Source organism: Anabrus simplex, chromosome 5 (assembly GCF_040414725.1).
Source record: "Anabrus simplex isolate iqAnaSimp1 chromosome 5, ASM4041472v1, whole genome shotgun sequence".
NCBI lineage: Eukaryota > Metazoa > Arthropoda > Insecta > Orthoptera > Tettigoniidae > Anabrus > Anabrus simplex.
This window is the reverse complement of record NC_090269.1, coordinates 180138453-180154506: the sequence shown is the minus strand read 5'-3', so window position 1 is coordinate 180154506 and position 16054 is coordinate 180138453. Positions and strand designations below refer to the sequence as shown.

Genomic DNA, 16054 nt, shown 5'->3' with positions numbered 1-16054 from the left:
CTTGCACTTGAGCTTTTCGAGGCCCATATATACAATTGTTTCCAAGGATCAGTTCGTTGATGAGCAGCTTGATGCTACATGAAACTGATTGGTGGGACAATGTTCTTTGATGAGATGTATATTGATGACATTGGCTACGATTAGTTTGATTGGTTCTATCGGCTCTATGTACTGTAATAATTATTAAATTAATGTCATAATGGTCCCCCTTTAAAATACTATAATATGCAATATATTTGAATTACATTACTAAACTAGGGACTAGTTTCAGCCTTGGCTGGCCATCTTCAGCCTTAATGTAATACATCTAATAACTAAACAAATGTACAAACACACAACTGACATACAAAACAAATGTACAAACACACAATTGACATTAATGGGATGAACTGAGAGTAAAATTTAGTCTCTAGGTACCAACTGATGAGCCCGGCCTAGCACACGGGGGCGAGGCGCTGGCAGGCAGGAATGAGTTAGCTGGAGAATTTGTAATGTCCAATAACGGACCATTTATATTGGTATTATAAATTTGCTCATTCGGAACAAATGTATCAGATTCCCTATGGGAATCAACATCTATGTCATCAGATGATGTTAATAGTTAAATCCAGCTACCATCATTTGTTATTTCTGGTATAAAAGCAATATACTCGAACTTTGAGGGGGATGAAGGTAAAACAATTGGATTTTGGAGGTACGCCAACCAAAAAGTTTGAATACCACTGATCTAGATAACATCTCCATCCATGGACTCATGATTGGTGCTAGAGACACAACCCCTAAATTTGCCATACAGCTGTGGGATTCTATTGGTCTCAACTGGACATTACTTAACGACATCGCTATCGTTCAATAACCTACTTCGAATAATCTATGAGGATTGGGGCAAAAGTCATGGCAACTATTTTTTTTTCTTGTAGCTATGTGAACGGATCACAAACGTATATGTGTTGTGTGGAAGTTCTGCAGGCATAGTGTGTATGCAGAACAAAAGATGGCTCTGTGATAGCTGGTAGTAGCGCAGCGAGGACTGTGAAATCAGTCAGTTGGTGAGTGTCGTGTGAGATGGAAGTAACTCGTGTTGAGCAGCGCGCTTATATCAAAATAGCCGTTCTCCAAGGGAGAAATGCGATGGAATGTCACAGTGAATTAGTGGAAGCCCTTGGGAATAATGCCCTACCATAACGTACAGTAGCATGGTGGGTAGAAAAATTTCAGCAAGGACGTGTGTCAACCACTGATAAGCAACGTTCGAGATGACCTGTCAGTGTGCAGACCAACGTGGCACATGCCGTCATCGCTACTGGAGTTAGAGAGGGCAAGTGACATCAAGAAATGCACCGGTCACAGGATATAGCGTAATGAGCTGCAACTGCGCAAAATCGCATCGCGGTGGGTACAGCATGCACTGATGGAAGTTCAAAGGTGGGTGTGCTATGCAATATGCTCCGACCACCTTGCACGCTGGAAACAGGACGGTGATCAATTCTTGTCACGAATAATCGCCCTCGATGAATTTTGGGCCAGGGCATACGAACCAGAACTGAAACGTCAGTCCGCAGAGTGGCGATATGCTGGATCACCAAGGAGGCAGAAGGTCCGTCAGAATCCTTCCCCAGTCAAATTGATGGTGACCGTCGTGTATAACTTCAGGGGTGTCATTGTTTGCCACTTAGTTCCACATGGCAGAACACTGACTGCACAGTACTACAGGTACTTCCTGGTGTGACAGGTACGACATGGCGTTCGGGAGAAACGTCTGGATCTTGTGGACAGTGCAATAATCCTGCACGACAATGCAAAACCACATAAAGCAGAGTGTGTAGGGCAGCTACTGCGACATTGGGGATGGGAAGAATTGGAGCACCCACCGTACTCTCCTGACATTTTGCCCTGTGACTTTGATCTCATTCGAAAGATTATGAACCATTATGTGGTAGGCGGTTTGCAACACGAGAGGACATTGCTAAAGCTGTACGCCAACAGGTGACCCGATTCACACATGGTGCGGCAAATGCTGAGGCAGATGTATTCAGCGCCTCCCACATCGTTGGCAGCATGTGGTGTCGGTTAGCAGGGGACTACTTTGAGGGTCTTTAGGCCCAGGTTTGTCATGTCAACTTTACGTGTACTGTGTTGTCATTCTTTTGCACCGGATAGGCCATATTGCCCTGTATACTACCGTAATAAATTAGTGTGTTACGATATTTCAATGCTATTCATTGTCCACACATGTAGTTAACACCTTGTCCTTTTGTCTGTATATGTCACATTTTCCAATTGGACTGGTATCTTCAAGAAAAAATAAATAAAAAATAGTTGCCATGACTTTTGCCCCAACCCTCGTATATAGCATCTGATGAACTGTATTTTCTAATTTATTCCTGAACCTTGTGTTCTTTGCTATCTTTTCTATCCAACACATACTAACAAATTCAACAATGACTTTCGAGACATGCAATATTTTGTAATCCATATACTTTGTCCTTGTGGCAGCCTCCTCATCGGGGAAGTTGTATTAATAAATGGCCCCTCTGGATGAAGCTGGGAAGTAGAAAAGAGCTTGTCTGGGGCAGAGAAGATTTGGACATAGAAGTATAGTCTATCCATTTGAAGATAATAATGAATAAAGATTTGGAGATCATCTTTTTGTGTTTGATGTTTGCCCTCATCTCATTTTCTATTACTCAATCTTTTACTGCTGACCCACGATTGTCTTTATTCCACTATGTGTTCCTATTTATGTACCTATCTTTCCATATATCTTCTGTGTATGAACCTATCAAAAAATTCTGCCTATTTATCTCTCCATTTCTATTGGAGATAAATAATCCTTGCATATTTATGAGAACCTTTTGCATTGATTTAAATTCTCTACTGGAACAATGTAGAAGAAAAGATCCAACTGAACAGTTAGAAAATGGTGTCATTTTCCATGTCTGAAGATGTGTTGCTTGCAACCAAAATTCAAAATATATGAAAAGATTTTGTGTTTTGAAATTCCTATGCTATGACATTGAAATACTGTTTCATCAGGATGGTGGGCTTCAACATTGAATGAGGGGCCATCTCGACACCTTAGTCCTGATGTGGGAAGTGTGGGATAAGAGAAGATGGATAAAAACAGGAAAAGGGACATACAAGTATAGGCTGTATACCCTTTACATTTGAAGATGGCAGTGAATAAAGATATGGTGACTCCTTTTTTGTGCTTAAGTACCCATTCTTTGCATGGATTTACAAGCAAGAATTAAAGTGGTTAATGATGTAAAATGAAATGTGAATTATAAACTCACTAAATATGATTCCTCAACCTACACACACAATATTAAAAAGATGGAAACAAGGAATATAAACATAATACTAGCTGAAACCCGTTAAGGCATGACGGTCAATGGGGTAAATATTTATTGTACTTAATTTTTATTACAATTTTCTTTATGTTGCACCAACACAGATAGGTCTTATGGCAATGATGGGTTAGGAAATGGCTAGAGGTGGGAAGGAAGCGACCGTGGCCTTAATTAAGGTACAGCCCCAGCATTTGCCTCCTGTGAAAATGGGAAACCACAAAAATCCATCCTCAGAGCTACCGACAGTGGGGTTCAAACACACTATCTCCCGAATGCAAACTGATAGCTACGTGACCCAAACCAGGCAGCCACTTGCTTGGAGCATTCCCTGTACAATTACCTTTTGGCACTATTGCAACTTTAAAATATCGCTCTCTTGACATTGCAACATGGGTGAAAACTGGTTGAGGTGTTTTATTGGATGTTAATTCACGGGATTAGAGCTCTCTATCCAGCTTTATCTCCACTTATTATTTCCAAATCTAAACAAACAATTTTTGTACATACTACTTAGAATTAGGCCCTAATCTGGTTTCATTTAGATGCCATTGGAAACGTTCTGATTTCTAAGGAGCATAACTATGGCTCCAATTTTAAGAATAAGAATATGTGGAGGCAAACCATTAATTCGAAGGAATTCACAAATTATGCAGGAAAATGTAAGCTAGCTTTCATCTTCTGTATTAATCTGTTGATGCTAGTGTACGGTTTTGAACTACCGAGTATAAGCCCAATGATTTTCAAATTAATTAAGAATGGCAACTTTCGAGAAAATGATGTTCACAATATCATCATGTGCTAAAATTCTGGCTTGTTGTTCAATAACATTTGATCAGTCACCCTTTACAGAAGGGTAGTCGCTGTTACCAATTTCTTGCAAAAAATCAGTGAATTCCATTTTATGTGGTTTTGCGTGCATATTTTTATGTAAGTGGCATGTTTTGAAAAAAAGTCAAAGAGGAGACTATTTAATACAATTATAACTAAATAATTGTTTGGCAATAAGCATGTGGCAAAATAGGCAAAACCTTTATGAAATTTCCCCCAAGAACAATAATTTTTGCAACAGAAGGAATGGAATGTTGTTACCTATGATATATTTTAGAAGATGATTTACACACATTAATAATTGACACTTTGTCATTGGGGCTTTATCCCATATTGAACCGTGCTTATTGAATATCATCAGCTACTTTGGAATTTAATTTCAATCCAGACACCTGATTCTCATTTAAATTTAAAGGAATTTTGAATGTAATGTACACTGTTCAAACTGCTGTGGAGCAAATCAGTGACTATTCCTGTCCATGAAGTACAGCTGACCAGTAAGATATCTGACTGCGCGTACATGTCTAGCCCCTTCCTCCTCCCCAACCGTTCCACCTGCTCAGTGCTCTCACGGTTCAGGCAGCCTAGAAATACTGGTGAGCGCATTTACCAATGAGAATGCTACATTTTTCTTTAATAATTTAAAAACACACAGCAAGAAACTTTTATGCTTTTAAAGACACTGCAAATCTACAGGCCAAGAGCTTTCATCAGTTTATCCTTACCAAATATCAGCTCAACGGGTCTAGTAGTTTTTGAGTCTATCCAGAACAAACAAACAGATACCAATCTCACTTTTAACATGCCTTTACTGGCAAGACCTAGTGCTTAGTGTCTTCTGGTATCGGCTAGAACAAATCTGTTATTTTCATTGACCTGTCTCAGTCTCAACTTTGATTTTGACAATATGAAATTGACTGAGGTATGAGCGATTTTAGTATTGCCATCCCTAAAGAAGCCAGTCCTTGTTATGAATGGCGTGAAAAGTCGCTCACTCATAGGAATGGTTGATGCATGTATTTCAATGGGTATGCAATGGGAACTTCTGTCTCGGTGAGAAAAGCAACGAGAAACTACATCACTCCTCATTTCCCTAACATGCCTTTTCAGTGATGCCTATACCATCTATGACAGGATCCAACTCCCAGCCTTTAGGCTGAGTACTCAACATAGCATTAAAAGGCAAATCAGAACATTTATAATATAATGCAATTTATAAATAAACATCACCACCTGTATTCAACAGCTGATCGATCTGTTATGAAGAAAATTCTGGGTTTACACATTGGTTTCTTCCTGCTTTTCTCCCTTTTTTTAAATAAAAAAAATGGATAGTAATAGAAACAATATATTATAGCCTAATGAATATAATCCTCATGTTTGTCATATGGATATCTGGTTCTTTTCTTCCTTACCCTTTGTAGCTTTCTGTAGAATTACTGTAAGAAAGAAAGAAAGAAAGAAAGAAAGGAAGAAAGAAAGTTCTGTAGACCAACACTACCATGTGAACTGAGGTTTAAGAAGTTAAGATGCTCACCAATCTCCATCAGGAATGTTCTCCATCTTGGGCCGGAAGCAGTAAGTGTGATAGCCTTTGTCACAGCCATCACACAAAAGCAGCTTGTCTTCATTGTCTCCGCTATGGCAGAACTGGCAGTTCTGTGGCAAACAAAGATCCATTAACACAGTGGCAAGTCTACTTCCCCCACCCACCCGCACCCAATAAAGCTAGCTCTACTGGTGCCAACTCTTAGATATTACTCATCACATGTGCAACGGCTACGTGACTCAAAATCAGACACAAATTAAAAAATACAAAATTCTACTTTGGAAGAACATGAGGAATGAAAAGAAAATTTAAGTTTCACTTACAACTAATGAGCAATATTGTAAGAGTTGAAACTTGTTGCCCACAGCCATGTGTTAGCACTACTTCTGGGTCATTAGAGCAGAAAGTCGGCCATGCAGGACTAACTCATGCCCTTGCTAATACTTAGCCATAGCACAACCTGGTTTTTCATCTTAGTCTCATATCAAAACCTTGGAATGGGAAACAAATATCAATCATATACCTAAGAAGCATGATGGGTATGTATCTTGTAGTAAAGATGTTTTGATAACTGCAGCGTAATGTTAGTATAATAAAATTGTGCAAATGTTTGTAACAGAGAAATTAATTACATCAGTTTATCACAAGAATAATTTATTATTACTTAAAGACTATTTTTCACATATTCTTAGTTTTCTTCCAATATTGTTAATTTCTAATAAAGTAATATATAAAAAACATAATTTTATCACAATTGCTAGGGGCTTTACGTCGCACCGACACAGATAGGTCTTATGGCGACGATGGGATAGGAAAGGCCTAGGAGTTGGAAGGAAGCGGCCGTGGCCTTAATTAAGGTACAGCCCCAGCATTTGCCTGGTGTGAAAATGGGAAACCACGGAAAACCATCTTCAGGGCTGCCGATAGTGGGATTCGAACCTACTATCTCCCGGATGCTATCACAATTGGATAGAATTAGTAATAATGTTGGTACCTACACAATATAGGCCGTTGCTGGCAGGACCTAGTGTTTATAGTGCATTAAGTCTCCTGGTATAGGCTAGAGCAATTTTGTTACTTTCAATGATCTGTCTTTGTCTTATCTTTGGTTTTGACACTATGAAAGTAAGTGAGGTATGAGTGATGCTAGTAATGCCATTTCTTATGCAGCCAGTCCCTGTTATGAATGGTGTGAAAATGTTGCTCATAGGGTTGGTCGTTGTCTGCACTTCAGTGGGCTTGGCAGACTGAAATGTAATAGCAACTTCTGGCTCGGTGAGGAAAGCAACGGGAAACTACCTCACTCCTCATTTCCCTAGTACGCCTCTTCAGTGATGCCTAGGCCATCTATGACAGCTGATGGCAGAGCTGTTGAGGATCCAACCAGCCTTTGGGCTGAGGACTGAACATACACTACACAATATGCATTATGATGGGCAAAATAACTATCCAAAGTGCACATGGACTAAGAAATGCACCTTTAACATATTTACTTGTGTTCAAGAATTGATATTTTCAGTACAGTTTTTCTCATGTTTGAAAATCACCTTGTAGCCTGCTTTTCAATAAAGTTGTAGACTGTATCTTCAATGTAAAATTCATCTTGTTTTAACTATACTCTCGATAACGATAAATCTCTAAAATATTTTAATGAATTTAAGTAATGAACAGAAATAAACAAGAGATAAATTAATTCAGTCGTGTCTAGAAATATAGGAATATGAGTAGGAACATATTGATCTGTTGGGATTTTGTTCTTCTTCTTCTTTTTCTTCTGTGTTTGGCCCATGTTTCAAGACTGTTTCCATCTGTATCCATCTTTATCTTTGTCTCTTCCCTTTTCCTGCATCTAATTTTCTTATTCATTATCCTACATTACTAACATCAGTCAAGATGTCTCCCTCAACAAGTGTTGATGCCTATTCTCCTGATGAGCCTGAAAAAACATAAACAGGCTCACTGAGTGCTGGGAAAAATGGATGTAGGAGAAGTGGAATCAAGTAGGATAAAGCCTAGGTGTGTGAGGACAGCAGTGTATGAAGACGCAGAGACTGTCCTTGTCCTTTTGAGTTTTTATGTTTGTCCTCATCTCCGTTTTCTATTGCTCCCTCTTCCCACAGAGGATGGTTGCCTAGTTGTACTTCCTCTTAAAACAATAATTACCACCACCACCACCACCACCACCACCACCACCACCACCACCACCACCACCACCACCGAGACCCGTTATTGTGTTTATCCCATTATGTGTTCCTATTTATAATTTTGTATAGAGATATTTGTAAATTGTTTGTTTCTTTAGGGGCTGCCTGGCCAAGGCGGTAAAGGAATGCTCGGTTCGCCCGAAAGGACATGGGTTCGAATCCCCATCAGGAATTCATGAAATTTAAGAAACGAGATTTCCAATTCCGGAGGTGCATATGGCCCTGAAGTTCACTCAGCCTACAACAAAAATGCGTACCAGGTTAATTCCTGGGGGCAAAGGCGGCTGGGCATAGAGCTAACCACTCTACCTCATCAAGTGCCGAGGTTATGGATAGTGGAAGCTTTTACTTCCCACCCCTCCAAGGGCCTCCATGGCCTGTGCAGAGATGACTTTGACTTGACTTGTTTGTTTCTTTCCATTATTTACATTCATCCACAGGACTCCTTTTCTCTTTCTGTGTTTGTCTCATGTTCCTAATCTGTTACCATCTGTCTTCATCGTTAGCTTTCTCTCTTTCCTTTTGATGTACTTATCCAATTTTCTCCTTCTCTTACAATCCTCACAAAAAGACTGAATATATGTTAAAATGGGGAAGCCCATGCTCCTGATGATGGTGGGAAGCAGAAACACGATTGTCAGGGCTGAAAAGAAATGGATGTGGAAGAAGCTAAATTAAGCAGGAGAGAGCCTATCTATATGAAGAAAAGGTACTGTTCTTGTTCCCTGTTTTCATGTTTGTCTCAATCTCCTCTTTCTGTTGCTCAATATTTCCACACTGATCTGTTGTTGTGTTCATCTTTTATGTGTTCCTATTCATGTCTGAATGAATCTACATGAACTGCATATGCTTGTTTTAGCTAAAGACCAAATATTGAGACATTTTAGGGTATAATGTTTTTCTGCTATCATTTTTAGCAATCTGACAAGAATAGACATTATACTCACTTGTATTTAACCTAATGTAAGAATTGTGCACATACCATACCAATGATGAGAAATGTGATTCTTGTACAAACTGTTATAAACAGTTATGGTAATTTTTCATGAAAAGAATGAATTCAGCTAATTTCTATGAGTTTCACAAAATTAATATCAAACTAAAAATATAATATTTTTCATGTGGATCTCTAAGCCATCAGTCTTATGGATAATAATAGCACCAGAATTGTTGAGGTACATGATAAGGAAACTCCTAGAAGACACAGATAGCTGAATAACAATGGAGAACATGTCCAAAACAATCTGAAAGTGGAAACAATGAGAATCTCCTGCAAGTCTATACAACGAACGGAGCTGGTGTACAATCTGTCAGTCTTGAGTAAGTCAGTGGTGAGTGAACACAAGCAGTTATGAAGTGACAGAGTTCACAAGTGATTAAGTGAAGCGCGAGTACATCAGATGGCTATACGGATTTAAGTGTACCTTAGTTGGGAAGTGAACTGTTCTGGAATGACATTGATCTGTGGAAGGTGTGTTGGAGAACAGGAGTTTTTATCCACCAACGAGTGCATGCAAGTAAAGAAAAACTGTGTCAAGTTTAAAACTCAAAAGTGTGTAAGTTGTGAATAACTGTAAATCTCGATATGATACTGGGGGGACCAGAGAAAAATACTGCTGTAAAGGCAGTTATCATCATATTATGGATTCAGCTGTAAGTCATTCGTTTTGACAGGTGTATAGGTAAACATCCGACAACTGAACTACATTAATTACCTCACAATTCATAACATTTACCGTATTTACTCAGGTATTAGACCCCCCCTTGTCTTTTCGAGATGAAAATGAAAAAATAAATCTTGCATACAAGACCCCCAATGTAATTCGTCAGAGAAGAACGATTCCGCTTTGAAGCGGGTACAAGCTTTACTGCAGCTCTGATGACATCACACAAATTTATGAATAGTTTTGACTGTAGGACCCATGCAATGAAAACACGCGTTAAAGTCATGCGGTACATCTGTGTTTCGTAGTTAAGAAATGTCTGCCCCTGTAGCGTAGGCCTACTGCAGATCTGATGACAACGCACAAATAGGCGAGTAGTTTCCTGTCTGACCCGCGCATTGCAAGTATGCATCAGTCATGTATATATGCCTGTGTTTTGTAGTTAAGAATATCTGCCAGTGTAATGCTTAGCACAATTATCTGTCGTTCTCAGTAGCCTGAGTTTGATTCCCGGCACCGTATTGCTAGAGATTTTACAATGCTTGGTAAAGCTAGAGATTTACAAATGACAGGGAGGTTGATATGTGGTAAAAATTGTACATGCAACTCTCCTCCTCTGGGGGCTTTCTAAAAAGAGCTACACCACATCGGGATGAGGAAACGAGATTATCTTAGTTAACACATTGGAGACCGAGCCCGAGTGTGTATCGGGGTCGGGTAACAGCTCAGACTGACCGTGCCCGAGGGTAACTCGGGCCTGTGTATTTGTTATATTGTCAACACAGCCAGGACGAGATTCACTCGGAAAGTATACATACCACTTTAAAGTACTTTTATAACAGCTATACCGTGCGTTCGTGTCCTCTGTCGTTCTTTTCTTATAGCAGCTTATTTTTGCTCGAGTTCGCTTCTACACTCCATGCTTCCAGCTGCTCAAGGCGCGCGCTTTCAGAGTTTTGTTTACATCGTGCGAAGTGTTTAGACTGCGATTTGTTTCTGCTATAATTATTAGATCATTGAATGAAGGTGGAATTGTAGAGATTTTTGATGACAGTGGTTCAGAAGAAAAGGTAGATGATTCAGATATAGACCCTGATATCAAACTTCATGTTAGTGATGAAGGTATTTATAACCTATTCTATCATATTCTACCCAGGTATGATTTTGCACTTTGTAGTTTATTTAGCTAATGTTTCACGATCTTCATACGACTGGATTTTCATTTAGAACGAAGTGACACAAGCGATGATAATTCAAAGGCAGGGAGTGATTCACATTCGCTGGGTACGTTTGGTGATTTGGATGCACTTGCAACGCCCGTGCAGATAAAGGAAAAGCGGAAAATTGGAAAGTAACGAGGAAAGAGACATACTGGTGGTATCAAATGTGTTCTTTAGCACTTTGTGTCCCTGAATGCTTCAAACTATTCCGCACTCAAGCTCATCATTTGTAAGACTTTGTTGTCAGACTTTTTGTTGTTGTTGCAAAAGGCATACCGTTGGAAAATGTGTAATGTGAAAAGTACTCAGTAGATCTTAATGCAACGCAGTCTAAACACTTCGCACGATGTAAACAAAACTCTGAAAGCGCGCGCCTTGAGCAGCTGGAAGCAAGACTGGAAGCATGGAGTGTAGAAGCGAACTCGAGCAAAAATAAGCTGCTATAAGTTCAAGAAAACAACGACAGAGGACACGAACGCACGGTATAGCTGTTATAAAAGTACTTTAAAGTGGTATGTATACTTTCCGAGCGAATCTCGTCCTGGCTGTGTTGACAATATAACAAATACGCAATCTGTAGAATAGACACTTTTAATTTTTTCATGATATATACGCGTTACAATTGCAACCTACCTACTATTTTCTACAATTTTTTAAAAACCTTCAAAATATGGCGGTCTGCCTGCCCACATGCCACCTTAAGACACAGTCTCCAATGTGTTAAGGAATATTCACGGTTGTTGTTATTAATATAGCAAGCGAGATCATTAACAAAGTGATTGTTTATTATCTCGTAACTCGGGCCTATATAGGTTTTTCCCACCAATGTACCTCACAAATAAATAATAATAATAATAATAATAATAATAATTATTATTATTATTATTTTAGTCCCCACTTAACGATTTTCAGAGACACCAAACAAAACATACTATGAATTAATAAAAAATGGAGACGATCGTACAAAATTAAACATTATGATAATAAAACGCATTGCCGCCACACCTGTATATATCAATAAATGCGGCAAACTTTCCTGTTATTTACTTTTAATCTTCCTGTCATGGAACTTCTTGATAGCATACCTAACCTAAAAGGGCGGTCTCTCTTTTCTTGTTTACAGCTGTTTAGGAAAATCCTGATGTGATAAATGTGGAGAACAAGCATGAAAAATATTTAAAAATAAGGGTTTGGCTTTCAACAGCTGCAGTTATCTACAGAAAGCTTCCAGTCACTATGTATTACATTCGAAAGTAAACATATGCTAGTTATCAGGTGGTGGTTTGGCATGTTGGAATTCAAGAGGACAAATTGGGGCAAATATTCATTTATAGGAAGGGGAGTTAGGGATTGGAATAACTTACCAAGGGAAATGTTCAATAATTTTCCAATTTCTTTGCGATCATTTAAGAAAAGGCAAGGAAAACAACAGATAGGGAATCTGCCACATGGGCGACTGCCCTAAATGCAGATCAGTACTGATTGATTGATTGATTGATTGATTGATGCTTTCTAGAAAATGGCTTTATTCGGAAGGAGTGGCTTCGGCTACACGTACACCAACTGGAAATATCAGAGACCATCTCCAGATCTCCAGAAACAATTTGGGAGTAGGTTCTCCCTGTTTGGACTTTATAGTCGGAATGAAACTATTTTTAAAAGTTTCAATAAAGGTAGAACCTCGAATGCTCTCGATGCGTGGCTGATGAGATGGCAGTAAATATGATGTAATTTGGAATGACGACATGCCGGTAGCAGGGAAGTTGGCAGCACAAGACGCTAATTCAAATGAAAGCCGTGATTAGGTTTACTCAGGTTTACTCAGTGGTAGGCCTACTGCTCATCTGACAGAGACAAATGACTGGCCATCAAGTTCTTTTGTATCAATGTATCATAATATAATACGATACCCTTATCCCTTTTCTCTACGGAGTCGAATATGAAGCGAGACAAATCTTCGTAGCGAGTTTTTACGACTAAAAATGACTATATTTATTTTATATGTAGGCTTAAAAGTCGTATACACCATTTATTGTCTTTTTACATTTAGAAGTAATGCCTTCCAACTAAAATAGCCAGTATAACTCAAATACATTCATAAGTTTGTTAAAGAATATTGTAGAATGTTTACATGTATAATAGCTCTTTATAGCCTAGAAGTCATGTATTCGACCCCCCTTAATTTTTTGGCTGTAAAAGTGGGGGGAAAAAAGGTTCTAATACGCGAGTAAGGTAATTCTGACAAAGATGAGTCTTGAGAGTACAAAAATTAAAACTAGAATAACTTATCTCAAATTCAATAGGCAACAGTATACTATATACTGTTATTTACTATGTTAACTCATTTTTTTTCTGTTTGATGAAACTTGTTTTTTTTCATATCAGCAAAGAACTACAATATTCACTGCATTATGTTGTTAATTACGACCAAGCTCGATTGCTGCAGTCACTTAAGTGCAGCCGGTATGCAGTAGCAAGAGATAGTGGGTTCAAACCCCACTGTTGGTTGCCCTGAAGATGGTTTTCCATTTTTACACCAGGCAAATGTTGGGGCTGTACCTTAATTAATGCCATGCCTACTTCCTTCCCACTCTTAGCCCCTTCCTATACCATTGTCACCATAAGACCTATCTGTGTCGGTCCAACGTAAAGCAACTTTTAAAATAATTTTTTTTTTAAAATGTTTTCTTAGTACTGCTCAACACTACTGTAAACATTGGAAATGACAGCCTGTTTCATATTCTTTACAGGCAGGGAAACACATGAAGATCTTATTGCACCGAGAGTCACCAAATGATTCTCTGGAACATAATCAAAACTCTAAAGAAAATTCACGAGTGCTTTAGAAATGCAATAGCTCCTGCCAAAAATAACTATGGTTCATACAGATTTCTGTTCTTCAATGATGGCGACATGTTTTCCTGACTCTTTCATGGTCTGTACTACCATATTAACGGGAGGAAAGCACACCAGGGAACTGAAAAAGCAATTGTAATAGAGATATTTATTGTTATCGAGAGTATTGTTACATCAAGATGAATTTTACATTCAATTAATGGAATTAATGCCAGGACCAGAATATTTTATCATTATATAGGTGATTACATTGCATTGGTAATCGGTGTATGACTGTAAACTACTGATACTTATGGGTTGGTATAACACAGAGTGCAGAAATTTATGACCTACCATATTCATAGTCATATTGAATTTAAGGCTTAGTAAATTACGAACATTTGTATGCTCTTTTAGCTCCAAATAAATATTTCATTTTGCATGTAGGTATCCATTTAGGGTATTTTCAATTTTAGGTCAAGTTCCACAATATTTAACCCCTATGCACCCGTAAGCGGACTGGTACGCGCTCGAGCGGCTGGGCCAGGACTCCACAAGCGGACTGGTACGCCGGGATGCAAGGTTGCATATTGGAGACATTTGTGACATCTGTTGGGTTTTTCCGGAAACATTTCTAATTGAAATCTCTTCTTGGTGTCTCAAAGTGTCACCAGAGTGCTCTGGTATGCTTCTTTGGCAAAGAGAATTGATTAAAATATCGATCGAGAAATCTGTATTCTGTTGTTGACAAGATGGCCGGAAGGAAGTTGCCTGCTCGCGCGAAATACTCAGTAATAGCGAGATACAAAGCATATTTGATGTTTTAGGCTCTGATTTCAGCAGTGTTAGTGAGGAAGAAGTTATTAGTGATCCTGTGCATGAATGAACACGAAATATATCACCGGAGATCTTTCGCGTAGTAATATCGTACGACATGAATGCAATGAACTTTCTCCCGCCCATCAAGATCCGATTGCAACTGCCGGATTTGAACCTACGATCTTGGTACCTGGATATGAACTCTTTACCACTGATCCTCAGACTGAATCTTAATAATAATACACCAAGTGAGACATACAGCTGTAAGTTCGTATTTGGGATATAGGTTCGAATCTCATCATTCGCTTACTCGTGATTTGTTTCCTAATTAGTACCTTATTTCCAAATCAGGCAAATGTTAGGCTCATGTCATATTGGTTTCCTATTATTTCCTTATTTCAAAATTAGGCAAATGTTAGGCTTGTGTCGTATATTTAAGGCAATAACACACACTAAAGAACTTCCGAATTGAGATAAGTTAATGCAAAATTTAAGATTTCCAAGGGATTTTTTGTGTGTTATATTTCCGTTTTTTGCGTCACGAGCAATAGTGTGGAATTTCTCAATAATATAAAACAGGTCCTGTGACAATACGTGCAGTCAATCACCCACTATACTGTTTTAACCAAAAGCTTGCAACACCCAGGTTGCACACTAAAAAGTAGGCGGATTCCTAGCAATGACAGAGCAAAGGGCGGGTGGGTGCATATGGGTTAAAGTCACATATTAATCATGTTTTATTTCATGTAAAATACTTATCAGCACATAGAAATATTTTTGTAGTATAAAGATTTAATGACCTACAGAAGTATTTCAAGAGAAATCATCTATACTGTGCTCATTAGCATGCAGACAAATTAAAAACTTTACCTGGATTTTACATTAATCAGTACCAGATGCATCATCTATCTTAACTGATGATTTTGTACAATGTTTTTCCACTTGGTTTATGACATATTTGTATACAACTATACTAAAGAAAACTTTTTTATATACATAACCATGTTTTTATGTAGGCCTTGGTATTAGACTAATGTTACTGAATTTTAGAGCAGATTTATGATAACACAGAATGTTAATTTATTGAGCAACAGTTGGCTTTAGAAGATATTAATATCCATTCGTTAGGGGCGCATCAAATGATAAATAATAGCTATGAATACTTATGGAAAAAATGAAATGTTAGTGGATATTAGAGAAGGTGTATTTCTTCTAATTATTTCTTTCAGTGATGTGAATTTGCTCATGAACCTATCGTACGGACAAGTGATTAATTCCTATTATCCAATCACTGAACTCTTATGTGAAATATTAGATAGGAGACTAGATATTTCATCTGTTCATCCACAAGTTGTCATGTAATATAAAAATAATCATGTTAAATAAAACAATTACATACACATTTAAAACACTTATATAGGTAGGTAGAGAGAGAGAGAGAGAGAGAGAGAGAGAGAGAGAGAGAGAGAGAGAGAGAGAGTGTGTGTGTGTGTGTGTGTGTGTGTGTGTAAAAAACAATTCAATGTAATAAAATATGATAGGAAAAGAGATCATAATTTAATCGAGTGAAGGGAAGTCAATG

At 38.3% G+C, this 16054-nt stretch overlaps 1 protein-coding gene across 11 annotated transcripts in view; it reads right to left on the bottom strand.

The window, feature by feature from the left end:
* Window positions 1-16054, bottom strand: part of tou (toutatis) — a 1002029-nt gene that overhangs the window by 66269 nt on the left and 919706 nt on the right. For all 11 annotated transcript variants that reach the window (XM_067147191.2, XM_067147194.2, XM_067147190.2 and 8 more), the window contains one exon: window positions 5719-5840. In XM_067147191.2, the coding sequence (XP_067003292.2) occupies window positions 5719-5840 (122 nt within the window). The remainder of the gene's footprint in view (window positions 1-5718; window positions 5841-16054) is intronic.